Here is a 27,970-nt window from a genome sequence, read left to right on the forward strand (position 1 = left end):
GGGAGGCTGAGTCGTTTGGAGGTGGTCGGTACTTGTTGGCGTTGACTCGGCTTCTCTGGGCGGACGCTTCCACCCTTAACCACCGCCTCTTTCTCCAACTACACTGGGACAGCCTTTAGTCTTCACTTTTTTTCCTTTAAACAAGCGAGCACTGCGGCGCGGGCGGGCGCGGAGCAAGACAACCATGAGGAGTTTATCTTAACCGAGATGACCGAAAATCGACGTTTGTGCTGGGAAACGTCCAACAAAAAAACTTGTTTTCGGAGTTCCACCTCCCCTCCTGTCTCCCCGTAGGATTTGATTCAAAGGCGACAAGCAAGATGGCCGCCGACTCCTTGCAGGTAGGAAAAGTTGACAACTGTTGACGAAAAAGTGAAATAAGTTACTCGGGCATTGGGATAGAAAGTCAAGGGGGAAAGTTTGACTTCTTTCGGGCTTTGTCAACGAGGCCAAGCAGTATGAGTATGAGTTAAGCCCAGAAAAGTTTGTCTGGTGGTCGGGAATGATCCTAGGATTTGAGGCCTGGGAAACAATTATCCAAACTTTACAACTTATCCATAAACTATCCCACGTTTTAAAACAATGACGTTACGTTCATTTCACGGCCACGATATTATTAATAAGAAAGGGTCACTAGTTCCACTCGTGAGGTGGTTAAACGTTAACTTTCAGCTTGCTAACCATAATGTTTTCTTTTTTTTTTTTATTTGCTATATTTAGCGTTATTGGCAATATCGTCAAGCTGTCTTTTCTTTTACACGCCAACTGTACACAACACTTGGACATGTCATTTGTAACTGGGTCACTAGTTCCCTTAAGTGGTGGTTAAAAAATAACTTATAAGAATATTGCTAACATTGTCATGTTTTCCTGTCTTTATGTTTGCTCTATTTACATTGATGACAATTTTTGTAAACTTGGCTTATCTTTTTAATGCGAAATATACACAACACATGGACATGTCACTTGTAATAAGGCCACCAGTCCCCTCCAATGGTGGTTAAAAATTATCTTACGTATTTTTTTCCCAACTTAAAGACATGTTTTACTGTCTGTTTGTTACATTTAGTATAACTGACAAATTCGTGCTCTTGTGTTTTCTTTGCAATGTAAATCGTACACACCACATGGACATGTCACCTGAAAAAGGGTGACAGCAACACACAGACCGCATGGGGACATTAAAAGTGCACGTTGTTGCCTCTTTTGTGCCATGCAGCTGAGTGTTTAGAGGTATTCCCTCCCTCTTTCTTATGATTTAGTCATAGAAAAAGCATGAGTCACGATTGTATGTGGTTTCACTTGAGCGACGTCACACCCGAGGTGACTTTCGCATAATAACCTGCAGCTGTCGTACACCAATAAAGCATGATATATTGAATTTTGAGGACATGTCCGCTTCTTTTTGTTGTTGTTGTTGTTTTTAGTTGCCCTCCTGGACGTTAAAGATTAGGGGATGTTAATCTTTGTTGACTGTGGGCTTGTGAAGCCCTTTGAGACTCTTCTATATACTTTGATTTGACATCAGGTGTTAGGAGACTACTAGATTGTTTATAAGTATCATTGTGACTATTTTGTAGTCAAACTTAAACGGGAAGTCAAACTCCAAAATGTTCTTAATGTACTATGCAGTCCCACTAGTCTGAGCATTGTATTCTGATTAAGGTTGCCTTTGTGGAATATGATCCCGGCCGGCTCAGCTAAGCCGTGATTGATCTTTACCTGATCCCAGAGCAACTGTGGCTACGTTTTCATGCAGTCAATAAACCTTTTAGAACCCGAATTTTAAAGCCCAAACATCATGCCTGGGCTACTCAATTTCTAACCCGGATATGTGCGCATGTATACACCAATTGGAATACCCCGCATGGAATCTTGGTCTTTGTAGTACAGGAAGTGGTTGTATGCGCAGTGGTCAGCGCGCAACCCAAATACAGAATTAGTTATAAATAAAACGTGGTGAAAGTAAGTACTCCACACTCATGGAAGCGGAAGAACATGTGGAGATGACTTATAATACGTGAACAAGTCCGTGCATTGCCGTTTCAGTCGGGTTATTTAAATGTGGGGGGTAACGGCTCAAGCCATGTGAACAGTGAATTCAGAATTACTCAGAAATTGACATTTTAACTTTAACCCGAATATTGACTGTGTGTTTATGTAGTCTGATGTCATCTTCAGTCAACAGCAAATGGCAAAATGGCAGCCGCTTGAGATGGATAAAACAGAGGGAATTTTGCTGCTTAACTCGTATCCCAAAAACACAATATTAATTAGCATGCCATGTTTAGTCTAGAGAGGGTGCTTACCGCATACTAGTGTGAAGAATTTTTGGGTTGACATCCCCTTTAAGGCTACTGTAGACAGAAACTTGGCCATCAGGTCAATGGGTCAGTGTATATAAAGTATTTATTTATTTTTTTTACTGTCATTTACGCTACATACTGTACAATGCTCATTTTGAAAACTTGTTTTTCTAACTGTATTGACGCACATTTGACCTAAATGTACTGTGCAACGCGAGGCGTTACAGATACGGGACGTCTGACTCTGAACGCTATTCGGGGCACGATAAAGGAAGCACATAGATAAGTGACCTAATAATGCTCAGTTTTGACACAACTGGGCATATGTTTATTATTTTGGTTGCAATTTACATTGGGGAACTGCACTGCACCATACTGAACAGTGTTTTCCCCATTTTTGGTCACCATATAAACTAGATGTTTTATTGTACATGGACAAGTTCTCAATTAATTTAATTACATGGCTGCTCCTGCTCTTTTCACTCATATTAAACCTTGTACAAATTTGACACACAGCTGACCATTAATTTGTTTCAAGACCTATATGGGACTTGATATATAGATCTCTCTCAGTGTTAGTGGCCAAAGAAGAGCTGACCGTGGGATGGAAGGCAACTGAGATAGGCATCATGCCGAAGGGAAGGCGCGGGGAGCGGGAGCAGGATAATGGCCTCAACTTTTCCATTGTCCTATTGTTTGAATGAAGCGCTTGTTGTAGGACTTTGAGATTTCCAGATTTTGTGAACAGCATAGGCTTGGACCTAACATATTTTCCTACGCCTGCCAATCTTCTCTCATGTGATTTAAAAGATCAGTCGGGTTGGACACGTGCAGGTAACAGTTGTTGACCTTTTGTCAGAATGGTATCGTGCAGTACCCTAGGGGGCTGTCTGCAAGTCAGTTATAGCTTTATATTTTTTAACAGGTGCTACAGCATGTGGCTGGTATTGTTTTCACCATGTGCTGATAAACTCCAACAGTGACTTTTTATAATTCGCATTGTGTATCTCTAAATGTGCATTGAACACAAAATAAGACACATTCGCAAGCATTTGTGAGCATTTTAAAACCCCGGTTTGTTTTGATGTGGACATTTTCCAGATATGTTTGAATTTGATGGGTTGAACCAATTGTCAAGTTTTCTGCGATACAAGCCGGCCTGTTTATTTCTCCGGCTATTTGTAGTACATAGTCACGCTAACAAAACCAGCATCAACCTCAAGGTAGTCCTAACTTAATGTTATAATTATAAATAGATTTATGCACATAAAAATAATAATCAGCATAGTGTCCTCCTTTAAGATAAGATCATAGTACACATCTATTCTCGGAAAGATGATTATGTGATGTCTCTAGGTATGGTTGTGCTTGTAAATGTATGTCTGTCTGTTTGTGCCCTGCAATAGGCTGATAATCAATTTCGGGTGTACCCCGCCAACCGCTCAAAGACAGCTGGTATAGACTCCAGCACGCCCACAACCCGCGTGAGGAGAAGCGTTCTGGATAATGGCTGAATGGATGTTTTATGCGTTATGTGTTTTTAAAATCACTAGGTGAATGAAGAGTCAGTGTGAAGAGCTTTGAGTTACCTTTATGAATCAGTAATCAGTGTTTTTTTTTTTCTGCCGAAATTCAACATCGGTCTCCAAAAATCCATATTGATTGTGCCCTATACATTATATAAAATAAAGAGAATTTGGACGTTCACTTTCTCTTTGAGCAATGGATATTTGAACACAACTGTTGCAGCAACACACCTAGACAGACAATTATACATTACTCTGAGGCATATATTCTATATCGGCCTGGTGACCGGCGAGGCAACGGCTCTCATTCAAGTGAATGGGACCCAACAAGCGGTCCGTGCATTTGCCAAAATTTTTACCCAAAGTTTCAATGTTTATAATATTTTTATAATATGTTTTTTGACTGAAGTGGTTGTACCTGTACAACCTATCATTTTTTTAAATTTGTCACATCTTGAAAATTGGGCGCAGCCTAGCGCATTGTTACACTCATTTTATTTGAACTTTCAATGGGGTGAAAAGTTTAAAGCTGGTCATCAGCTTGTCAGGGTTGGTGAGTCCCAGCTCTCTTTTTTTAATGTAGTTTCTGTTGTTTGATGTTCAATTAAAACGAATACCTTTGTAGGTTTTATCAGCCTATTTAGTTCCGTCTTATCTGATTGGCCTTTCATGGAGTTCCGTGCATTGTGGCTCAGTAAAATGGGCCCTTCAGGGTGTCCTCACACTGTCCTGGTTCAAGCTGGGCAAATATGGCAATAGTGCAGAGCAAATACGTTTCACAGGGCTGCAAGCGTTTTTCATGCTGCCATTCTTTTCACTTCCCAGGGGTTTGACCTCTATTTCACCGATGAGTCATCAGGTTAGCGTCTTGACCAGGATATATACAAACTATAGTTTCCTTAAATTGAGCAGCTTAAGGTTTCTTAATGGCATGTCAACATGGCAGTTCCACGTTCACCTGGCTTGAATCCAAAATGTTCCCACACTGCTGAGGCTTTGGAACTTATTCCATTTATGCCGCTCACCTTTTTGTGATTGTACAGTTCTAGCCTTTGGAGAACGTAGCTATAGAACGGCTTTTGAAACCTGTTTAAACAGTTTGGTTCGACTGTGTCAATTCGGTTCTTGTGTCTCGGTTTAGGCTTGTGCACCTCTTTTTTTTCTTTTCTTAATAAAGTGCTACAGTGTACTGTAGTGCTAATAATAGCCAAGTCGTGTTAATGCTAGCTGGTGCAACCAATGCTTTCGGATAACAATGCTGCAATACTCCTTTTGTAGTATTGCATTGCTTGTTTATGCATTATCGGTTCTTCAAACATTTTCTACGCCCGCCAGGATCTTAAAAGGAGCACTGACTGTTTATAACATTGCTATAAAGTGCCGTTGTTGTTTGTGGGCTGTTGTTTTTAGCAGTTGCAGCGATGAGCTCTACTGTTTTGCCTTTTCAATTTGAAGCAGATTATGGTTACAGACCTGAGAAACGTGAAGAAGAAGTCCGTAATAAAAATGGAGATCACAGACTTAGACATTTTGGTCATGTCTCTGTCTGAATGGATCCATCTGTCATAAGTGGTGAGCATTGTTCACTTACAGATGTCAGGCTGCTTGACTGGCATTTAGAGTTGTTCATTTCCTCTGTGTTGAATTCGAGGGGGTGGGGGGTCATCCTTAGCTGCAGCTACTGAAAATATAGAATATGGCCGGCACTGCATTTGGTTTTAAACCTCGTCTACAGCCAGGGACTCGAGTAACCTCTCTCATGAGCTGAGGACAACTAAAGGCCCTAAATGCATCTTGGCTAAAACGACACGAGAGTTCAGCTTGGGGTCTTTAGGCACGTGGGCTTGTCCAACTGCATCCTCCCTCTGTTTTTTTTTAATGTCTTTCTTTAGGAAAGCTATCGAGGTCTACCCCGCTTTCTTTATTCCCATTTGATTGAAAATTATAGCCAAATATCAATATATCCTCAAATAATATATATGTTCTCCTTTTTGCTGATGCTAGTTGAAGTTTGCAATTGTTTTGGTTTCTTCCGCGGACGGCTGCAATGAGGACAGCAACCATGCTGTTTCATTTAATTAAATGAGAGTGAGCCTCGCTTTTCAACATATTCACTCTTTACTCATCATTATCGCTCACGACCTGTATTTGTCGTTGCCTGCCACCATCTTTTTTTGGATTATTGTGAAGATAGGCGGTTCAGATAATGGATGGATAGGAAAAAAAGTCATACAATGCAACATATTGAATAGGAAGCCTCAAAAGGTGATCCAGGCTGGTATAGGTCTTATCGCTGGGAGTCCACAAGCTGGACTACATATCTATCCAATTTCTGAACTGCTTATCAACACCAAGGTCATGCATGGACGCATTTGTATGAAACAACACACACGTTGATGACGTTAACACATGCACCTACGCAAACACAACCAACAATTCTGTTGTAGCATAAAAATCTCTTCATCCAAGCACAGTTGTAGTCCAGTGTGAATTTAGTTCTTTTTAATTTACTGCTCACTTTGTTAATGTTGAAAAAAAAACTGCTACACTTCCCACATCCTTTTGGACTGATAGTCTGTCTTTTCTTTTAAAAAAAAAAATGCTTGGTTTTCACTGAACCAATAGTAATATTTTATCTTTATCGAGGTATCTGGCAAAAATATTGAGATTTTGATTCATTTATTGCACAGCCCAAGAGTGGAACAAAACACACTCACTGTTGATATCCGAACGCACCCATAAATGTGGCGTCTGCTACTCTAGTTCCAACAGGAGAGCGCGCAGTAGGAGACTGGCTAAAGCAGTGTAAAAAGACAGCAACTTTCACAAACCTTTTTTTTTTTTTAACCGAATGCAGAGTGAGCATAAAAACATCCACTCGTGCTGTACGACTGGATAAAATTTTTTGCCGCAGACACTGAACAATTGCCGGCATTTGCGAGCATTTTGGCTGCAGTCTCGGCCCAGCAAAGTTTTGAAGAGGGACACTGTTGAATTTATTCATTAAACTTTAATTCAATCCCACTTAAAACATAAAGCATGAATTGGATATTTGTGGTGGTAGTAATAATTCAGCCTCACAGACGGTTCAATTTGTTACATACGGCAATGACGTGTCGCCATCTTTAGCAGACGGCTCATTGAAATTAAAATGGAGGAACGTCGTCTCACTTCTACTTCCACCTCACGCCTTTGTCAATCTGAGACTGTGTCACCCGCTTTGTTTTGTGCCGATCACGGACGCATTCCGTTTACATTATAAGTCACAATAGTTTTTGTAACGTGAACAAATACATAAAAGGTTAGGTTTGAACATAAAAATAATCTGAATTGGCGATTACGAAATTGCTGGGGATAGGTTTCACCGGAAAAAAATGGATGTAAACAGATGAATTTGTGAATATACGGTGAATGACTGTATTATTATCTTCAAATTCAGTGCTAGTACTTTTCCCATCCATTTTTTTCTTAAAATAATTTAATTGATTGATATCCCCCACAGCCAATGCCCATTGCTCATTCCTACCTGTTTTGAATTAGCAACTTAATATATTCTTGCAAATTGAGTCCGTGCTGAGCTTTGAACAGCGCTCTTATCAGCAGAGTGAATTGTTATCGTCTGGGTGTAGTTTAAATAGTGTTTGTAGTGTTTGTTCCTCTCCTGTACCAAACCAGCATGGGAGGTCGTGATGGATGGCCAATGTTATGTTTTTAACTTGGGTTAATTTTAGCCACTGGAGTGAGATTAGGTCCCATTCCGGGCTGCTCTGACCTCACAGAGTGAGAAGCTAATAGGGATTTGGCCGTCGGCGCTCAGACGGTTTATCTTCCACAGTTTATGTCACTGGCGCGTGTGAGAAAGACAAAATGAGACGGCAGGAGAATATCTTGTGGAGTGAATGAATGAGAGTGGCGTTGAATGGAGCGTCTGCTTGCGGTGATTTCCTCTTCATAGTGAACGTTGTCATCACGCTTTTACAATGGCAGAACTTCAATGGGGCTCCTTTGATGATCAGTTAACTTGTCAGCACAACTTGCCTGGGATGCTTTGGTCAGCCGATCTTGAGATGGAATTGGCTGAAGCTGATGATGTGATGGTAAGGTGAAGAAATTATAACAATTGTGCTTTTGTTCAAACCTCTTTGAATGTCATTTAGTTAGCATGTTGCTTTGAAGATTCAAGATATTCAAGATTTTAGAGCTGCTTGCTTTAAAAAAATAATAAACTTTGTTCAGCTGAACAGTCATTTTGGTGGAGGAAATGACATTATGACAACAATTCTCCCGAATGTCTGTCAACTGTTATATGCGCAATTATTTTTTATTACCAAATAATGAAAGCCAACAAAAACTTTGATCCGAAGTGAAAGTGATTGAACCGTAATGTTTTTTGTTTTTATTTGCAATTAAACACAATGCTGCCTTGACATAAGAGTTAAGAGAGAATTCATTCTGGGATCGCACATGTAATTCAAAACACTAGGATCTCCAGTCATCATTCCCCATTGAAATTAATTTAAATCCCATTCATCTATTTCCATTGACCCAAAATGACTTTACAAATATTTGTAATATGTTTTTTTCAGAAGGAAAATCACACTCTATAATATTGTACTTTATAAAAACATACAATACTCATGCAATTAAATAGAATGTAAAGAATAGAACATTTTTTGCCATATGTATTGCTGCAATTTAATGGACATTGTGCTGCACTTTCTGGTGTTCACGTCTTGGACACCTGGTGTTCGCATAATACAGATAAAGAGCTATACTGTACATGGAGACGGTTCTCCACAAGCGGAAGTTATATGAAGCGTTTTCGAAGTGGGGAAAGAACACTATGTATGCCTGTGAGTTTTATGTTGTCTGTCTAAATGTGTTGCTCCACCGGACAATTATCTGTTGTTTAAAGCAGTGGTCACCAACCACTGTTTAATTTTTTCAAAGCACTGTAATTTTTTTTTTAGAACATATAGCATTATTTTCGGTCCTGGGGGAGCCAAATTTCTGAAAATTATTTGTGTTACTACCGTATTTAATTATTTTTACTGTTTTAAATACTTCTTTGATTAGCTATAAAAGGGCTATTTATTTTGAAAATAAGACTTATTTGCAGCCTCTGTATAATGGGATCGGCTAGTAGTACGTCACCACTGTTTTCACGATGACCTCTGACACTAGAAAGGAAGAGCCTCCTAATCCTTCAGTCACATATGTAGAGGCTTCAAGAATGCAAGTCAATAGTGACTGTAAATATTGATTTGCCCGCAGAGCATTCATATTTACAGTTATGGAGCTTTGGCCCCCAAGTTTGAGCTGATACCAGGCTTGTCAGTCTTTTCTCCTTTATCACATCGGCTTATACCAAGACATTCAGAAAGTGTTTTGAACAAGTGGTTGTATGTTAGAATAGCGGCCAGGCAAACCTGGTGGAAAAAAGGAGGCAAAGTGTATGGTGTGCACTTGCCACATGGAGCTGCTTTGCCTGTACGTCACAGTCTGGCAAAGAGCCCTGTGCCAAGTACATCAGCTAATCTGTGCATCTCATTGTTAAATTTACACCCACCAGCTGGCTAACACGGCAATGCTGTAACACGCCAGTTTGAATAATTGGCAATTTGTTCACCTTTGACTCTAACACTTATTTTAAGCATGGGGGTGGGGAAATTATTTAAAATATCTTTATTTATAAGGTATTGCTTTTTTTTTATCTTATGTTGATCTATTATGAGTGGGTCTTGATGGAATGTAACCCCCATGATAAACGGGGGTTCCTGTGCTACCTTCTCAGCCAACGTTCCATTCTTGTGGAGCCAAATACTACATGGGTGTCAACAGCGACATGCCGAGATATAAAGACAAGAGATGTTGCTTTTCTTCATTGTTGTTTTGAGAATGTTTCAATTCAATTGATGTATTAGCTGCAGTCTGTTTTCCTCAGTTTCCTGTGCTACTATTTTGAACTGCAAAACTAGGAATCTAGAACAAATTATTTATCATTTATTGTCGCTCATCTCCTCCCTTTTCTACTCTCCTATTGTAGGGGGATGCCAGGGGCCACCTGGTGTCAGAGCGGCTGGGTCTTGGCAACAATCTGGACCTGTCAGACACCATGGTCCAACAGAAACTGGAAGAGATCAAGGAGCAGATTCGGCGTGAGATCCGAAAGGAGCTTAAGATCAAAGAAGGTGCAGAGAATCTGCGCAAGGTACTGTCACTGTCACTGACAACAAGGTCTGCGTTTACGTGTAACAGAACCAAAAATATAAACCACTCCCAAAACGATAGAGATAATAGGCTTTCAGGATGTAGTGGATTTTGCCATTCGACTCCTTATTCAAGTACAAGTTATGAAAAAGTACTAAAACATTGGACAGTTGGGCATCCCTGTTGAAAAGTTTATCGAAAATAAGTTCACCTTAAAAGGTTACAGTGTATCCTTAAATTTAAAATAAGTAAAATATCCCAAACTTTCTGCGAGTATATGTCGAGTGTGGAGTGTTATGAGATTCCCGAAGACTGACTGGATTCATGCCAATTCTCCTCAGGTCACGACAGACAAGAAGAGCCTGGCTTATGTCGACAACATGCTAAAAAAATCTAACAAGAAGGTTGAGGAGCTTCACCAGGAGCTGCAGGAGCTCAATGCCCACATTGTGGTTAAAGACCCGGAAGAACTGCAAGGTAACTCATGCAAACGTTGTTCACTCTCTGTGCAAATAGTTGTTAGGCTTTACAAGATCACTATTTTGGAGCCGATAAGGCATCAGCCAGTTTTTTTTTTTTTTTGGGGGGGGGGGGTCACTGATTCGATCTTAAGATGGACCAGCCTATACAATCTGTTTAAACAATTTTTGTACACTGTGCAGTTGACCCATAACATTCTCGGGGTATTGTATATTAACCATTTGAGAAGGAAAATTGAAGAAATATCCAACTTTATGTGCTGTGTACCTTTTGGATTATTATTTTAGCCGTTCTATCTGCATGAAAGTAATAAAATAAATTAATCATAATGCACAAATTGTCTAATTCTTATTTTTATATATATATATATATATATATATATTTTTATTTTTTTTTTTTAATACAAACATTTTTATCAAGTACAATAATACACAATGTGATATTCCTTATTAAAAACCACATTGAAAAATTCTTCCTTTTTGTTGGGGCATGGGGTGGAGGCTGGAACTGATCAATGGCAATTCTCAATTTTGAGATAGGAGCGTGGTTATATAACAAATGAAGCTCATTTCTCCAGGCACCACTATTTAATTTTTGTAGTTTACACAATGTGCTTCAACTTATCTTCTTGCTTAAGTGTGTGGCCACTCTGTTGTTTCATTAGCAGCAAAGTGTCCCCTATTACCGGGTACTTGGACGCCAAGTATCACATAGTAAGTAATTTTGACAGCGTTGTGTCAGAACACACCAGTATCAACATCAGCATATCCACGTACGCACACACACACACTGCCGCAGTCAGCCTTTGGAGGTGACTCAGTCTCAAGAGACTCACATTGTTGCATTCCACATTCCAGCGACAGTTACAATGAGATGACGATTGTTCCCCTCCAAAGCTGTTGAAAGCTTGCTCCCGTGCCTCTGTCAACAACGGCCAAACTCCCTAAGAGTCCACCACCAGAGCAGCGTTTGTTACACCGGCGTACTCATGAGGCAGTTGTCCGGAGGCGAGTGCTCGCATGAAAGGAAGTGAAGGAATGGTGTTTGTCTGCCTCATGGCGTTGACACCCCCGGTTCAGTTGACGTTGGGAAGTAAACGAAGAGGGCCGTGGGTTTTGGGGGAGGGAAGCAGTGTTGTCTTGGTAAATGGTTATCTTGAGTGGGAACAAATTTTAGCCTCACTCTGTGACCCTTTGTCTGATGAACAAGGTCTTTCTTTCTTTGTGTGACACGTCACCACCGGAATGTCGCTGACCATGGTGAAATGATGGGAGAGCTGGGAATTTAGTGCGTCTCGGCTCCGCAGTCATGGGACAACCTCTCGACATGCTGTCAACTCTTGAACAGCACTTGTTTCCCAAATTAGTCAGAAACAGAGTCTGTGTCTCTTCAAGCAGCCAGAATGGATGGGTTTTGTTGCTTGTCAAGACTGAGGATCGGTGGGTTGTATGCTTATCTGTGGTGCTCGCTTTAGGTTACAAATAAACTCTCTCGGGCACTGATGGAGGGTCACCAACAGCATTTACGCTGCCACTTGTGAGTTGAATTCATTACGGGGCAACCTTTGCAACTCAAAAGACTGATATCTCAAATCATCTTTTCCCATTGAAATGATTGGAAACGCCATTAATATGTTTTAGTCACAAAAAACACAACTTGCAAGAGTTCACTTTTGTTAAAAAATTGTGGACTAACGTGCGTACTGGCATGACCTCGCTTGCTTCTTTCTTTTTTTTTTGCTATATATTATGACGTTGTTTTTCTTCATGTCTTCCTTGTTGGCTAATGTGTGTCTATTGTCAGGTCGTAAATTATACACGTAACGTCTTGTTGGACCCATCATAGACAGGTCATACTCGTATGTTGTAAATGTTGCCATAAAAGTGAAATATATAGACATGTATGTTTCAGCTCGTATGCTTTTTTTCCCCCCAAGTTGCACTACTTAGTTACTACCAATTAAACCTTCCTTTAATTTATGTAACCACTTTATGCCAACAAAACAGCACCTAATCTTCTATAATGTTTCACAAGATGGCAGAATACATAAAGAAGGATCTCAGACCATTCCACTTGGCACAATCTCTCTAAATCATCCAGCGACCCGGGTCCTCTCCTCTCCACACCTCTATAGCTCACTCCATAGGTTTTTGTTGGGGTTGATTGAGGTCTTGAGCCTGAGATGAGAGCCTGAGAGGTGCATGATTCTGTGTTGTGTGAGCCGTTTCTAGAATTTTCAGTTGGAGAGTATGCTTCTGCAATAAAAAAGGTAACTGTCATTAGGTAACCACCATCAGTTGCACGTCTCTCTCTATGATGTCATTGCCGAGGTACCATTTCTCTTTGCATTCCCATCGGAAACGGAGGGGAGCCTTGCCTTTGTCAGCTGTCCAGCAATGACATCATCCCTGCAGCTATTTAGTAACTCAGTGTCTTGTCCTCCTGTCTAGTGGGGACTGAACCACATTTTGAGAGAGGAGGAAATTCTCAACTTGATTCAACCTTGACCAAATCAACCCCACCTCCACTTCCTCTCCCAGGGAGAGAGAAATACCCAAGCTTGAACTCCATGGCTTGGGGAGCAATTCTGCACACGCTAGACATGCTTTTGGCATTTGTCTGCAACGTTCACATCACACTCATTTAGTGTTGACTGACTTTATTGAACACCTGGTGAGAAAACAGAATGAGGGGATAAAAAACATGATATGAAGAAGTAGTCGGTGACAAACTTTTCTGAACTAGAGTGGAAGTTTTCCCCAGTAATATTTCTGATTCTGTTTCATTAGTTGACTCGTTTTGATGTTAAGTTATAATATGAGCACAGTTCCTCATTGTTTTTATGAACGAAGAGAAGACTTGCTGGTTGGCTTATTTATTATTTACTTGTCGGTTAATTATTTTAATTTCCGTTTGAAACATCTCCGGTATTATAGCTAGGTATTTTTACCACGAAAAAATGTCTTAAGTGGGGGCCCCCTTATTATGCGGAATTCAACAATGATACAATGGACACAGAAACTGAAATTGAACTTGCAATTCCTGTCCGGAGAAGTCAGGCTGGTTTTCTTGTGCGTATGTACGTGTGTAAGGACATGTTCTGCTCTATCTGGGAAAAGATCACCGTGACTCTTTCAAGTACGCCAGTGAAAACGTATCCATTGGATATTTTTCAGTTCACAGATTTTGAGAAATGTTTTCATCTGATGTATTTCACTCAGGGTTTGGTCTGTTCAAAGTTCCTGTCGCAATTCAAAGAAGCTTGTTTAAAGAAACATTTCACCCTGTGACTTTATTATTTATAACAGGTTATGAAAATTGGAATTTCTTGTCTCCTGCCTTTTATAAATCTTAATGTTATTGCAACAGTGTTGTCTTTGTTCTTCGAACAAATAATGTCCTGTAATAACAAATTATACTCCATTGCCCTTCCTGAAGTTGCTACCTGACAGGCTTTCTGTAAACAAACTTTTAAGTAATCATGCTAGGCTGCAGGATTGTTTAGCTAACCTCAACATGGCCGCATGCCAAAAATAGTACATATGAGCAGAGTTCAGTTTCAAGTCTATTCGTGACAAACTCCAGCAGCAGTCATATCCTGTAGCAGTGCTTGTTTGCAAAATGCCTTAAGTACCAACTCTTGCTTTTGTATCTTTCTCTTCAGAATGCCCCCTGACCCCAGATACCCCAAACAGTGAGAGCAGAATGTGCACAAGCAGCAGCCGCCTGGCCGCCCTGAAAAGACAGAACGACATTGAGCTCAAGGTCAAACAGGGTGCCGAGAACATGATTCAGATGTACTCCAACGGGCCGTCAAAGGTAGGCTTCACAAATACCTCAAGCTACCTAAACTATGCATTAGATATAGGCGCCTGACAAAAAAAAAAAAATGAAACAACTCCCTCTCAGACTCAAAATAAATTATTAAACATCTGTTATTAAATTGTTGAAAATGGCGTGAGTCCATGTAGAAAAATTAGCACTGAGAATCTTCAAAGCAGATTTTTTTTCCCCCTTCAATTTCTTTTGTAAGCGCCCCCTCAATCCGTGTACCCTCATCGTGGATGTGTTCGGCTATACGCACCTTGCGCGCTGCTTCACTCAGACTATTTGGAAATTTTCAAATGTGCCGTTGGGTTATTCAAAGTGCCCCATAAAACAATAAAAAATCATTGGCAGGCAGTACAAGGAAAGTAAATAGCGGCTGTGTTAATAAATTAACGTGAGCGGAGCGCGTTCTGCACCTCGGTAGCGGATAAGAAAAATGAAACATTGGTTAATAACTACGTTTAAGTTTTTATCTTAAAACGGGTTTCTTTAACTAGAATCATGTGTTACATCGTAGCCAAAGAAACAATCCATTAGGCCTGGGCGATAAACCGAAAATTTACCGTTACCGAAATTTATTACAATGACCGAAGTCATTTTGCCCATGTCGGTAAATTCGGTGTTAAAAAAAAAAGAAAAGCCTTTTCTGTCTGCGGCAATGTTCATGCCCCTTTAAGACCGCAACAGCGCCTCTAGTCACGTGACTCTACCAGTCTGCTCGAGAAAGAAAACAGACGTCGCTGTCGTAGCTGGGATTCAAATCCAGAAGCTTTTTCACCACCCACAACACAACCATGCTGTGCTGAAAGTTCAAAGTGAGAAGCAAGGTTCGACAAGTGACAACAGCCCATTAACGGAGGCAACACCATACGAGAGAACGTCTCAGAGGTGGACGCGATAGCCTAGCACATAGCTAAAGATAAAGCTCTTCTAGTTACAGTGGCGCGCACAGGATTTAAACGCTTCATGAAAGCCGTATTTCCCGGGGGGGGTTATCGTGCATTTATCTTTATCGAGGTAAAATTCCTCAATTTCTCGTGATATTGATTTGAGGGCATATCGCCCAGCCCTACAATCCATGGCCGCTAACTTTCATTTTGCACAACAAGGATTTAAAAGGCGCATTAACCGACCCGGATTTGCAATAGCTTAATCCTACTTTACAGACTTCGCCTATTGCGGTTAATTTTTGGAATGTCCCCGCCACGATGAACGAGCGACCACTACGTTTGAGTTAGTTGATTAATCTTTTCAATACCCCTTTCAACCAAGGGTTATATTACACTCTACCATCTGCTGATTGTGACCTTCACCAATATTTATTTTTTTTTTTAATGCTGTAATGCCAACTGCATTGTAGCATTTTCCAAAACCCCTTATCCTCACCAGGGTCGCGGGCGTGTCCTTTGACCCCGAACTGGCCTTTTGAAAGATTTCTATGTAATGACAGAAATTTGCCATATTTTCTTTCAATTCTGTAAAACCTATTGAATAATTCTTAAAAAGAAAAAACAAATCTGGGTTTTGTTCAATAAAACACCCATTCTTATTGAAGCCAAATGAATCATTGATTTTCAACACTAGCATACTCGATAATATGTCACACAGTGTCGTGGATATAAGTAACCTCAGTGCACCCAAAACAAGGGACAATCACTGAAGGAATGGCTGAAAGTAAATTTTTTTCAGTTTCATGGCTTACGCTGTATGTTAATGATGTGAGATGTTAATCAGTATTTACTCTTCAATAATAAAACGCATTGAGTGTCTTGAAAGCGGATTGTTTCCTGAAATTAAAAACAAGCACACTTCCACTTTGGAGATGAAACATGTGCTGATACATGGTGTGTCATGTTCACAAAGCATTTACGGGCATTGTTGCTTCCGTCATGCTCAAAGTAACGTTATAAGCTATAATTTAGGTGGTGTGTGCTCGATTTAGCAGAGGCACGTCAAGCCACCTGGTTCCTACTAAGCCAAGGCCTCATTGCCGCTGTGACAAAAGTTAGATATTCATAGTAAATAGAGGAAGCAATTTCTGTATAAATTTGTGTGATTGCTGAGAGATGGACGCTAAACTGAACTGCCTTATAATTAAATTCACATGTTGAAATACCGAATGAGAGATTACATTTCTTTTAATAATAATAATATGTGTAGCTTTAACGTGTTGAATCGGTTGAGAAATGTCTAAAGAGGTGGTCAGTATGTAAAACTGTCTACATTCATTTGTTGTCATGGAAAAATTAGGAAATTTTTAAAGTTAAAAATTGGTTTCAATATGGGACAAATGATCACAACATAAACAAAGATTTTAATGGGCTTAGTTGTTTGCATTTCGATTGCTGGTTAACGAATTTGGATGGTGTTTGTTGTGGTTTTGTATTTGTTGTGACCTGTCTCAGCCACCGTAGTATCTTACTGGATGTTGCTACTTAAAGAAAAGATATGGTGTGTTGATGGCCAGTGTCTCAACTGTAGGGCTGGGCATTAAGAATTTCACAATTTGGTTGGATTTTGGTTCTTAAGGGCACAATTCAATTGGATTCTTTAAGTTGCAATATTGATTTTCTGATTTTGATTCAGTAAGACATAGAAATGTACAAATACGGATACAGCTTGACGATTACATTATATTTATTTTTAATGCCATATCAACGTGGTATGTCTCATCACATTTTAGCAGTAAAAAATCAGAAAATAAATTCAATGGAATAATTAAGAGGATAATCGATTGCAAAACGATTTCTTTGCGACCGCTGTAGTCTGTACCATTCTGTCGATGGATAGAACTTGGTATGCAGGAAAATGATCTGTCAAGTGTCATCGGTTTTGTGGTTGTACAGGTTTGTCGCGTTATTGTAGTAATTCTGCCTGACGCAGCGCCAAAAAGACCTTAATGCTCTCCATTTTCTGTGTTCCCGATTGACACCTCTTATCACCTCGAACATCATAATTCAAATAAGGCACTTGCTTCGCGCAACTCCAACTTGCTGGAGCTGCCTTTATTGTTGTTTGGTTGAATATTTCTTCTGTTTGTACAATGTGAAGCACACTCAAAAGCGACCTCAGTGGCCAGGAGGTGAATCGCTTCAGAGGTTTTTCGAATCCATTTTGAATTGTGCGAGATGTGTTGCTGAATTGATTTGTGAATTGCAGGGCCAAGTGTTACAACTCATTGAATCGATATTTTTACCCACCCCTACGCTACTGTCTGTGACTTTGCGCTGTCACAATGTTTTGTCATCGGTCTGACAGACAGAAGCTCCGAGCCAGCTTCTAGTTAGAAATAGTCCTGTCATGATGTCAGAGAGGAAATTCCTGTTGGAGAGACTCCGTTTCCTCCAGGCGCCGCCGTCAGTGACCTGGGGTTATGTTCGGAGGAATTCTAAAGTGTATCTTTGTGTGTTTTTAAGAAAGGCCAGTTATTACGCACACTATGCCATGACTGTTGTTTTGGCCAATCAAGATTTTCCAGTAATCACAGTTTCATAAGAATTTGTTCCACGCTCATGACAACCAAAGTTTTTTGTTTTTTTTTTCCTTTTCTGTTGCATCAGATCATTTAGGATTACATTATTCAAGTAGTGCTTTGCTGTTATATCGAGCAGGTCCTTCCAGCGGAGATAAATGCTCTGATTTTGCCTCTAGGACCGCAAGCTGCTGGCAACGGCGCAGCAGTTGCTTCAGGACAGCAAGATGAAGATCGAGTTCATCAGGATGCAGATCCTCAAGGCAAGCCAGGCCAATGAGTTGAGCTTTGAGAACAACGACGTGATTGGTAAGATGTGCTTTGTGTCAAAGTATTCAACAATTTAAAAAAAAAAAAAAATGTAAAAGATGTAAGTGAGTCAAGTTCTTCATTGTCCTCCAGACAAGGCCATCATCAGCCCTTTGGACCTTCGGGTGGAGGAGCTTTGTCACCATGCCAGGATAGAGTCTGCAGTGGCTGAGGGAGCCAAGAATGTTATGAAACTTTTGGGCACAGGAAAAGTCACAGAAAAGAGAGCACATTTGGAGGTAGAATGTCATATTTACAGATCATCAAAAGTAGATTACCGTATTTTTACGGCCAAAAGGCGCGCCGTATCAAAGGGAGCAGTTCCAGTTGAGGGTGCTATTTCTTTATTTGATACGTAGATAGAACGCACCGTATCATTGGGATCAAACAGAACCGAGCAGTCGCGCTAGCGTGTTTTTAAAATGGCAGCGGGAGTTCGGTGGTACTTTGTTTTAGCTTTTAACAACGTGCTGAAGTTGTCCTCATCCAAAAATGCACCAAGTCCTTGTCTTCTGTATCCAAGATAAACAGCTGGACACGTTCTCCACCAAACACGAGAGTCATTATCAGTCTGCCTCTCCGTCTCGTTGCCACGCAGCCCCTCAGATGGGATGCCGGTGTGAGCAAGTCACTAATCAACAAACGATGTGCGGTCACGGTGTTGCATCAAAACTAAAACTATCACTCCAAATCAACTGAATAATAATAATATTCCTTTATTAGTCCCACAATGGGGAAATTCGAGATTCGAACCCAGGCCTCCTGGGGAGACTGGGTCCGGCACGCGGCGCCTTAGACCACTCGGCCATCCTGGCATAAGAGTGTAGGCCCAGCAAAATTCCGCCTCCCAGCCTACCATACAATACCTTAGTTTGCATGCATGCACACTAAAACAGGCAACAGGAGCAAAACTGAGCTTGGTTGTATTTTATTGAACTATTTAACAATGTACTCACATTATTATTAATCAGTCATCATCCACAAATCCATCAAAATCGTCTTCTGTATCAGAAATAAACAGCTGGGCAAGTTCCCCCACAAACACGCCAGGTTCCCTCTCGTCATTGTCAGATTCCCCGTGTCGCTGCTGCGTGCGGCTCCTCATGACGCCGGCTTTTGCGAAAGCCCTAACAACAGAGCTAGCAGACACGTTTGCCCATATAGGGGCATTGGGGGCGTGCCTTCGCGTTGTCATTCACGCCCATCTCCCCTCTCACGTCCGCCTGCTGTCGTTAGCCACGCCCGCCTTCTCTCTATATAAGGCTAAGCAGTGTGCAGACAGTTAATGTTCGCAGTCAGCCCAGCGGTGCGCTTGGTCCGCATAATGGGCGCTCCGCCTCAAAAGGCGCCCTGGCTTTTTTGGACGCGTTTCAGGACTTTAAAGTGCGCCTTATGGCTGCGAAAATACGGTATGTATGCCAAAGTTAAACGTTTCAAATAAACCTCATGGTTTTATAACAGTACCAAAACTCCAACTATTCATGGGACGTTGCTGTCTGCTCTTGCCTTCCTTAATCTACAATGTGCATCCTCTTTCGCCTCCAATTCAGGCCCAAGCTCGCTTTAATGAATCCAGCCAAAAGCTCGACCTCCTTCGCTACTCTTTGGAGCAGCGCCTCAGCGAGCTCCCCAAGAACCACCCACGCAACAGCAGCATTGTGGAAGAGCTGTCACTCCTATCCACGCCAGTCCTCAGCCCACGATCCAGCATCATCTCCACGCAGAATCAATACAGCACGGTGACCAAGCCCGCCGCGCTTACAGGTACTGTAGGGCATTTTTGGGATTCAAATGTGTTTTTTGTTGAGACATATGCCTTTGTGGGTGCCAAATATGATATCTACAAAAGTGGTTCAAAGCGAAAAAAAACTACTTGGCTGTCCAGGTCCCGCCATAAATAAATATTTGAAAGCAAACAGTGGTAACAGATTAAATTCAAATTATTTATGCATCAGACGGTTGTTTAAAGTTTATTTGACCAAGCAACCCGCTTTGTAACTGGATTACTGAACAACCATGACAAAGTTTGTGTGCTATTTGTCGCCCTCCACAACCAGGCACCTTAGACGTCAGACTCATGGGCTGTCAGGACCTGCTGGAAAATGTTCCCGGCCGCTCCAAAGCTGCATCTGTCCCACTGCCTGGCTGGAGTCCCAATGAAACACGCTCATCCTTCATAAGCAGAGCGAACCGAAACCGTAGCGTGAGTTCGCGGAACATGACGAAAAGCGAGGAGCTCTCCAGTAAGTCTGTCTAATCAAGTAGACAATAACGCGTACTGATGAAAGGACTTGCAGTAGTATTTTGACTTGCGAGTGCCCCAACCTTTGAGTTACAAGGTGTTGCTTTGATTTGGTTGTTTTGCTTCTATAAAAGGAGCAATTAAGGTACTGTGATGCCTCAACGTGTGGGCAAGGAGAGAGACGGTTGCAAATGCACTTCAAGTCAATTATTGAACATTTTGTGTAATTAACTAGCAGTTTGTTAGCATCCTAAATGAGCGACTGAATACGATTTCGGGATAGCGTTCTGTTGATGTTGGAGGCAACTATGTTATGTCAATTAAAACTGCGATAAGACAAGCCGAAACTAAAATTTTGTTTATTTATTTGGTTGTTTTTCTATACAGCACAGTGACATTCTTTATTAAAAGACAAAACTACAGATTAAGCAAACTCATAAGTCAAGATACCACTGTAATTGATTCTATCAAGCAAGGCCAGTGTTTGTAAGTAAGGGGTGTGTTTCCTCAGACGAGATAAGTGCAGTTTTGAAATTGGACAACACGGTTGTGGGTCAAACCAGCTGGAGGCCGGTCAGCAACCAGGCTTGGGACCACAAGTTTACATTGGAGCTGGACCGGGTAACAAATATGCGCACATCAACACTGAGTCGACATTACTGATATTAGTTTTTGCGAACGTGTCTGTGACCTATTGCTGTGCCTTTCTAGTCTCGTGAGCTGGAGATCTCGGTCTACTGGCGTGACTGGCGCTCGCTTTGCGCCGTCAAGTTCCTGCGTCTTGAGGACTTCCTGGACAATCAGCGTCATGGCATGTGTTTGTACCTGGAGCCACAGGGCATGTTGTTTGCTGAGGTCTGTGCACACATGCTCACGTTCACTCTCATACCTATTCTAAAGCATTGCTGGTCAAAAGCGTAAATTTATAAGCTTGCTAAACCGTTAATGCTGTTCAATAAGAAGATCATATGTCTTGTTTAGGTAACATTTTTTAATCCCGTCATCGAAAGACGACCAAAGCTGCAAAGACAAAAGAAGATTTTCTCAAAGCAGCAAGGTGAGCGGGCAAAATTTCACTCTCCTTTTTTTTCAAGAATCCTCAATTTATAAGATTTAACGGCCCATTTAATTCCCCTTGCGTTGGCCCTTATCTTTTAATTATATTCCGCTTTCTATCCGTCATCCTCCCCGCCATGTAACCAGGTAAGACTTTCCTGCGAGCCCCTCAGATGAACATCAACATCGCTACTTGGGGCCGTCTGGTGAGAAGAGCCATTCCTACTGTGAGCACCAACTCCTTCAGTCCGCAGGCAGCTGAGACCGGGTCCAGCAGCATCCCGGGTTCACCCACACCCAGCAGGCAAGCAAAGGCACCATTCCATGCCACGAGACCTGCTGCTTCAACCGGACTTTAATAACTTCTAAATTGTATTGTTTCCATAGCGACCCACTGGTGACCAAGCTGGACTTTGACCGAGAGCCAACCCCAGGACCCAAGTTCTACCCTGCGCCCGACAGCATACGAGAACCTCCGGAGCAACACCACATGCTACCTCACAAGGAGGAAGTACAGGTATTGAACTCAGGAGTTTTGTTATGTCGTCGTGAATGATTTAGCAAGGAAGAAGACCACGGAGGTTCATTATTGTTTGGAGAAACAACCTTACTCGCACACAGTAGATTTTAATCATTTGGATACCAGATTCTGGGCAGGTTTCAACTGTCAGCACTTTCCAAATATGTTCCTCGATTGTCTTTTGTGTAGCCTTAAGTAGTTCCAGTAAGTCAACCCAGGCGCCGATGTTTATTTCATTGTTTTGTATGATTTCTGTTTGATTTAAAGCTGTCAGAGTCACTGACTAATTTCACCTCATGCGCAGCATTTCGGTCCCTCCCTCCAGGACGCCCTCGCCTCATTCGACTTCCTGAACCAGAGAAACAGCGTGGCGGTGAAGCCCGATCTGGACCTGGTGGCGGAGACGGAGCTTCAGCATCCGGACTTGGAGCTCACGGCCTTCCCAAAAGATACGGAGATAAGGTAGACCTGGAACCTCTCTTGGGGAAAATAAAGTTGGCTACAAACACTTGACGCTGAATAGAGTTAGGAGGATGTGGTCATAAAACTCTTCTGTTCATTTTAGCGGCCGGGGGCCTTATGGTAACTGTGTCGTCCAAAGTTGCAAATGTGAGCGTCAATAGTTGTTTTATATGTGGCCTGTGATTGGCTGGCAACCAGTCCTGAGTGTACCCCAACTCTCACCCCAAAGTCAGATGGAATAAACTCCAGCTCAGTCTAATGAGGACAAACACTGCACTAGTGAAACTAGATGGCTGGAAAATATATGAATTTTAAGAACTGTTATTTTTTTTGTATTGCTGTGTGACTTGTTTCTCACACTGGTGTATAAACAGCACCTCCTGGCTGTCACTGCTGTTGCTTTACTTTTTATTCAGGCACTTAAAGCGCCTCACACTGATGTTGCATCTACGTCTTATGTAGAATTGCTTACTCAAATGTGTTTTTCAGGGAAGAGGAGCAGTTTCACTTCAGTCTCAAAGACTTCAAATGCGTTGCCGTCCTTGGACGCGGCCACTTTGGAAAGGTCAGTTTCATGTCATTTCCGTTATGGAACTAAACAGGGAGTTTTTTTTTCTTTTTATGATCTCATTTTGAGGTTGAGAATAACAGGCAAAATTCCAAGCAAAATTCATGCTTTTTTTTTTAAATGTGTGGGGCTCGGATGTATTTGAAGCAGTAGCACAGTGGTACAGAGTTTTGCGCCGTTCCCTCCTCAGTCCGCCCTGTGGCTTAAATAAATCATCGACGGCTTGTCTGAGACCTTTCTGTGTGTCGCAGGTGTTGTTAGCTGAGTATAAAAGTACAGGCGAAATGTTCGCCATCAAAGCTCTGAAGAAAGGCGACATTGTGGCTCGCGATGAAGTCGACAGGTAACCGCAGACCACCAATGAAAGTTCAGCTACGTGAAATATTAGCAAAGCACACAAACCTTTTGACCTTGTCATCGTCTTCTTCCAGTCTGATGTGCGAGAAGCGGATCTTTGAGACGGTCAACAGTGTGCGCCACCCGTTTTTGGTCAACTTGTTTGCATGCTTCCAGACGCAGGAGCATGTGTGTTTTGTCATGGAGTATGCGGCGGGAGGCGATCTGATGATGCACATCCACGCCGATGTCTTCTCCGAGCCGCGGGCCATGTAAGCGTCGTTGTCAGACTGTGCGTGAATGAATGAATGAATGAATGGTGATTTGATTGATTTGAGAAGATAAGATTTACTTAGTGGTACTTCAGGGACTCAACTATTTGCATCAAACAAAAAGTGATTTTCTTTTTTCCCTTGTAATTTGTCCACATTTTAGTGGATTTAACTGATTGAGCCTTTTGGGTTTTTTTTCCAGATTTTATGCCGCCTGTGTCGTGTTGGGGTTACAGTATTTACATGACCACAAAATTGTGTACAGGTGAGCCCTTATTTCATAAATGTAGTTGTGCTGTCCTATGTGTTATGTTAAAAAGTTAAACGTGGATACTTTTGTTTGCCAGAGACTTGAAGCTGGACAACCTGCTCCTGGACACTGAAGGTTATGTGAAGATTGCTGACTTTGGCCTTTGCAAAGAAGGTGAAATAGAGCTGTGTGCCTTTACAAAGAAAGTGATCTTTCTATAATGCTCTAACATCCCCCAAGATGGCGCTAAAGCCTCGGCTAAATGGGAAAGGTGTAATTGGTTATTTAATTATTTTTTATACTAATAGTACTTGTTGTTGTCAGGAATGGGCTTCAGGGACAGAACCAGCACTTTCTGCGGAACGCCAGAGTTTCTGGCCCCCGAGGTCTTGACCGAAACGTCGTATACGCGCGCCGTGGACTGGTGGGGCCTCGGCGTGCTCATTTTTGAGATGCTGGTGGGGGAGGTGAGTGCACGTTTGGGCATCACGCTCACTTGATCTTGGCGGTGTCTTAAAGCCATCTCGATGTGATCTTTCAGTCGCCGTTCCCCGGCGATGATGAGGAGGAGGTGTTTGACAGCATCGTCAATGATGAAGTCCGCTACCCAAGATTCCTCTCCACCGAAGCCATCTCCATCATGAGGAGGGTATGTCGGTAGAGCAACAGTGGCTAAAAATAAAAAGTCTGCACACACCTGTTCTGTTCAAATAGCAGGTATTTGACCAAGATTAATCATTTCAAAACTTTGTCCAGTGCAACTCACGGTGGGTGTTTTTTTTTTTTTTTTGAGTGTCCTTTTATTGTAATCAGCCTAAGAGCCCTTTGCAATTATCATCGTCGAATCTGCCTTCTATGGTATGCCACACCAGTGAGGTGATTAGATTGGTTTGGCAAAGAAGTGCTCACTACACTGACAGTTTTAGACGTGTTTGTGAACATTAATTGAGAGAAATTGACTTTCTTTTAGTTCATGAAAAATGGGAACAAAAATAAAGGTATGGCTAATTTGAACATTGAAATTCATTATCATTTACATTGACTACACTTCACTTACTGTGATATTTAATGTTTTTTCAGTGATTATCGCTTACAACAAATGAATGATTTACCCCCCCAAAAATTATATCATCGGAAAAACAATGAAAAATAATTTATTAATTAAAAAAAAAAAAGGTTGGAATTTACATTTTGGATAAAGCAGTTGCATTTTATCAGTTGAGCTCCTAAAATACAGTGAATTAAATTTTCTCCAATGTTCACGTTTTTTTTAAGATGCAAATACTTATACACAGGCATTAAAAGCGGCGACCGCATTGTCTGCGACACCTTGTCAATTATAAAAGAAGAGTGACCTATTTTCATCAGTGTTCATTTTCATTCACGAACTCGGCCGATGCAACAAATTTATCCTCTTAATGTGACCACTGGCAACTCTGCGGGGGTGGCTGCCATTTTCAAACCATTTGACCGAAGGATGCGTTTTGATTGGTCACTGCTTGAGTAGTGCACGCAAGTCAAACACTTCTTGAGGAGAAAAAGACCGTTGGATATTCGCCTCAAAGGCTCGTGAGACATAAAACTAACGGCAATTAATTACAGCATTCACATATCTGCCTTTGAAATTAGCAAATCACATTTTATGATATTTTTATTATGTTGCAATTGCAATTAATATCTAAACCTGATTCTACTATACCTTTTTTGGTGGGACTTTTTTGTTTATATTTCCTATTCTCTACCTATATGTGTGTTCAGCTTTTAAGAAGAAGCCCGGAGCGTCGTCTTGGAGCTGGAGAAAGAGACGCAGAGGAAGTCAAAAAACACTTATTCTTCAGGGTGAGGAGCTCAATTCAAAAACATCATTAAAGTCTCCTTTGAATCCATAAAAATACATCTGTCTGGAATCAATCTGTCATTACCAAGTCCCTAATCACTATTTCGGGATTTTTGGTGGACTTTACGGAACTAGGTCCATTGTATATAAATCTGACTCTCCTGATTCATTCTCCATGTGTGCGTACAGAACATGGACTGGAACGGCCTCCTGTCCAAGAAAGTCAAGCCCCCATTTGTGCCGACCATCCAGGGCGCAAACGACGTCAGCAACTTTGACGATGAATTCACCTCAGAGGCGCCCATCCTTACCCCACCCAGGGAGCCGCGGGTGCTCAACTCGGATGAGCAGAACATGTTCTCCGACTTTGATTACATCGCCGACTGGTGTTAGCACCACACGCGACTATGACGCTCGTAACTTTTCTGTGCAAAAAGGCTTGAGGGATCGAAGACGCTTCTCTGAGGAATCCCACTTTAAAAAAAAAAAAAATTGAATCATGAAGAATTTTTTTAATGAAAAAACAAACTTGTTGGGGAAACTAAAGGACGATGAGCATGCTGTCTGACCACTGAGAATGTTTTTCATACGAACTCTGAGACTGGAGATGGCAATGCCGACCATTCGCGGACACTTATTCATCATTATTTTTTTTTTAATATGTACAGTTTCTTCAGTGGTATATTTTATTGCATCGTGTTCAACTATTATGATCTCTATCGGAACTGGCATTCAGTCAATTAAAAAAAAAAAAATGCTAAAGGCATCACTGAAGCCCAGCAACACATCTTGACTACTACTATATATATTTTTTTCCAGTTTCTTTTATTTTTGTTTTGTTTTACTTGCATATGAATTCAACAGCTGTCCATCCAGTGTTATGATCCATTCTGTTGGGAAAAAAAAAGATTCATATTATTTTTTGGGACTCCAGATTTGGAATTAAAATATTTGAAATGAGATGATTTAAAAGCCTTCAGGCCAGGGATTCTCAAACTAGGGTTTCGCAAAATTATTTGCAATAAATTGTCATATCAAGAACGTCCAAAATAAACCTTACTCCTCCCTCGATACAATTGTGCTTCACGATCTAACAGTATTTTCTATTTAAAAAAATCTTACAGGAATAAAGTGTTAATTTTAAGAACATAATCATTTGGGGTTTTTTTTTATAGAAAATACTCCTATATTTTAGAGAATAAGGGTGTTTTAGGGAATTAAAGAGGTGTAATATAATGAGAGTACGTTTGAAATTTGCATGTTAAAATGTGGCTTTCTTCTCTTGTTATGCTTTGACTTTAAGAGCATATTACAACTGCATCTCAGGAATATATAACTGTACTCTCGCAAGAATACAACTTTTTATCCCGACAAAATATTGTTAGCCAAATAGCATACTTGCCACAGTCATTTATGAACGTTTTCCGAAAATGTAGACAAAAAGACGAGTCCAATTGCCGTAGTTCAACCTTTGGGGATTTACACATTGTGATAACTATTGTGATTTGGGTGGTACATTAAAAATGACTGGACTTTTCATTCCTTGAAAAAAAAAATGCGACTTTATTATGACACCCATCTTTCTCTAAAATAATTTGTAATTGAAACATTACTGCGCTATTTTCTTCCCACTTTTCCCTCAAAAACCGGAAAGTCTTTAAATTCCTATAGCATTTAGGTATGATTGTTGGGGTTAAATTAGTGCCAGGATTTTGATTGGACCCTAGGAGAAAAAAATATCCTAGGCCGAATAAGTTTGAGAACTCCTTGCTTTAGGCTAGATGCAACCCAAACTAGGTTGTTTTTGTAATACTGGGCTAGCTGAGATCAGTCTGACATTTTTCTAATTACCTCAGTTAACGTGACTTGCAGCTACGCCACCAAATTAGTGTTGAAGTGACAGCTCTTCATGAATGAATTGTACATAAAACCTGGAGACCAATTAGAAAATGCTTCCTCGCTGTTTCGGGGATAATTTCTGTCAATTTGCATGGTTTATGTAATATAAAGGGGTGGTCTGTATGATATATATATATATATATATCATGTAAACAATGAAGCTGAAAGCACTAAGTTTATCAATAGATTTAGATAATTATAATTTCTCAATGGAGATTGTACAGTTTTGTTTTTTTACTCCTTATTTGTGCATGTTACCAGAACAGACACAAATTTGATGGATGGTACAGCAATATGTTTCAATTCACGACTGATGCCCTTCACCCTGGTGTAAATTTTGCAGTCATTGTCGCCTATCAATAATGCACAAATTAAACGTAATAGTGGATTATGTGTA

At 41.0% G+C, this 27,970-nt stretch overlaps 1 protein-coding gene across 3 annotated transcripts; it reads left to right on the forward strand.

The window, feature by feature from the left end:
- Positions 1–4: 4 nt before the first annotated feature.
- On the forward strand, positions 5–27,970 carry pkn2a (protein kinase N2a). Of its 3 annotated transcripts, none has more exons than XM_088310511.1 (23): positions 5–341; positions 9,879–10,043; positions 10,384–10,519; positions 14,187–14,341; positions 18,002–18,131; positions 18,225–18,370; positions 19,682–19,895; positions 20,189–20,374; positions 20,885–20,994; positions 21,085–21,228; positions 21,355–21,430; positions 21,577–21,733; positions 21,817–21,946; positions 22,254–22,411; positions 22,901–22,976; positions 23,231–23,322; positions 23,411–23,587; positions 23,790–23,852; positions 23,935–24,011; positions 24,162–24,304; positions 24,379–24,486; positions 25,596–25,676; positions 25,864–27,970. In XM_088310511.1, the coding sequence occupies exons 1-23, from the start codon at positions 321–323 to the stop codon at positions 26,065–26,067; spliced, it is 2,949 nt and encodes a 982-aa protein (XP_088166637.1). In that variant the 5' UTR covers positions 5–320; the 3' UTR covers positions 26,068–27,970. The 3 variants fall into 3 exon arrangements, with proteins under 3 accessions (XP_088166637.1, XP_088166635.1, XP_088166636.1); XM_088310509.1 differs by lacking the exon at positions 5–341 and adding an exon at positions 7,684–7,929; XM_088310510.1 differs by lacking the exon at positions 5–341 and adding an exon at positions 7,684–7,929 and having other exon boundaries at positions 22,275–22,411.

This window comes from Idiotropiscis lumnitzeri, chromosome 12, assembly GCF_059441095.1.
Source record: "Idiotropiscis lumnitzeri isolate Australia: NSW breed Sydney's pygmy pipehorse chromosome 12, RoL_Ilum_1.0, whole genome shotgun sequence".
Classification (NCBI taxonomy): Eukaryota; Metazoa; Chordata; class Actinopteri; order Syngnathiformes; family Syngnathidae; genus Idiotropiscis; species Idiotropiscis lumnitzeri.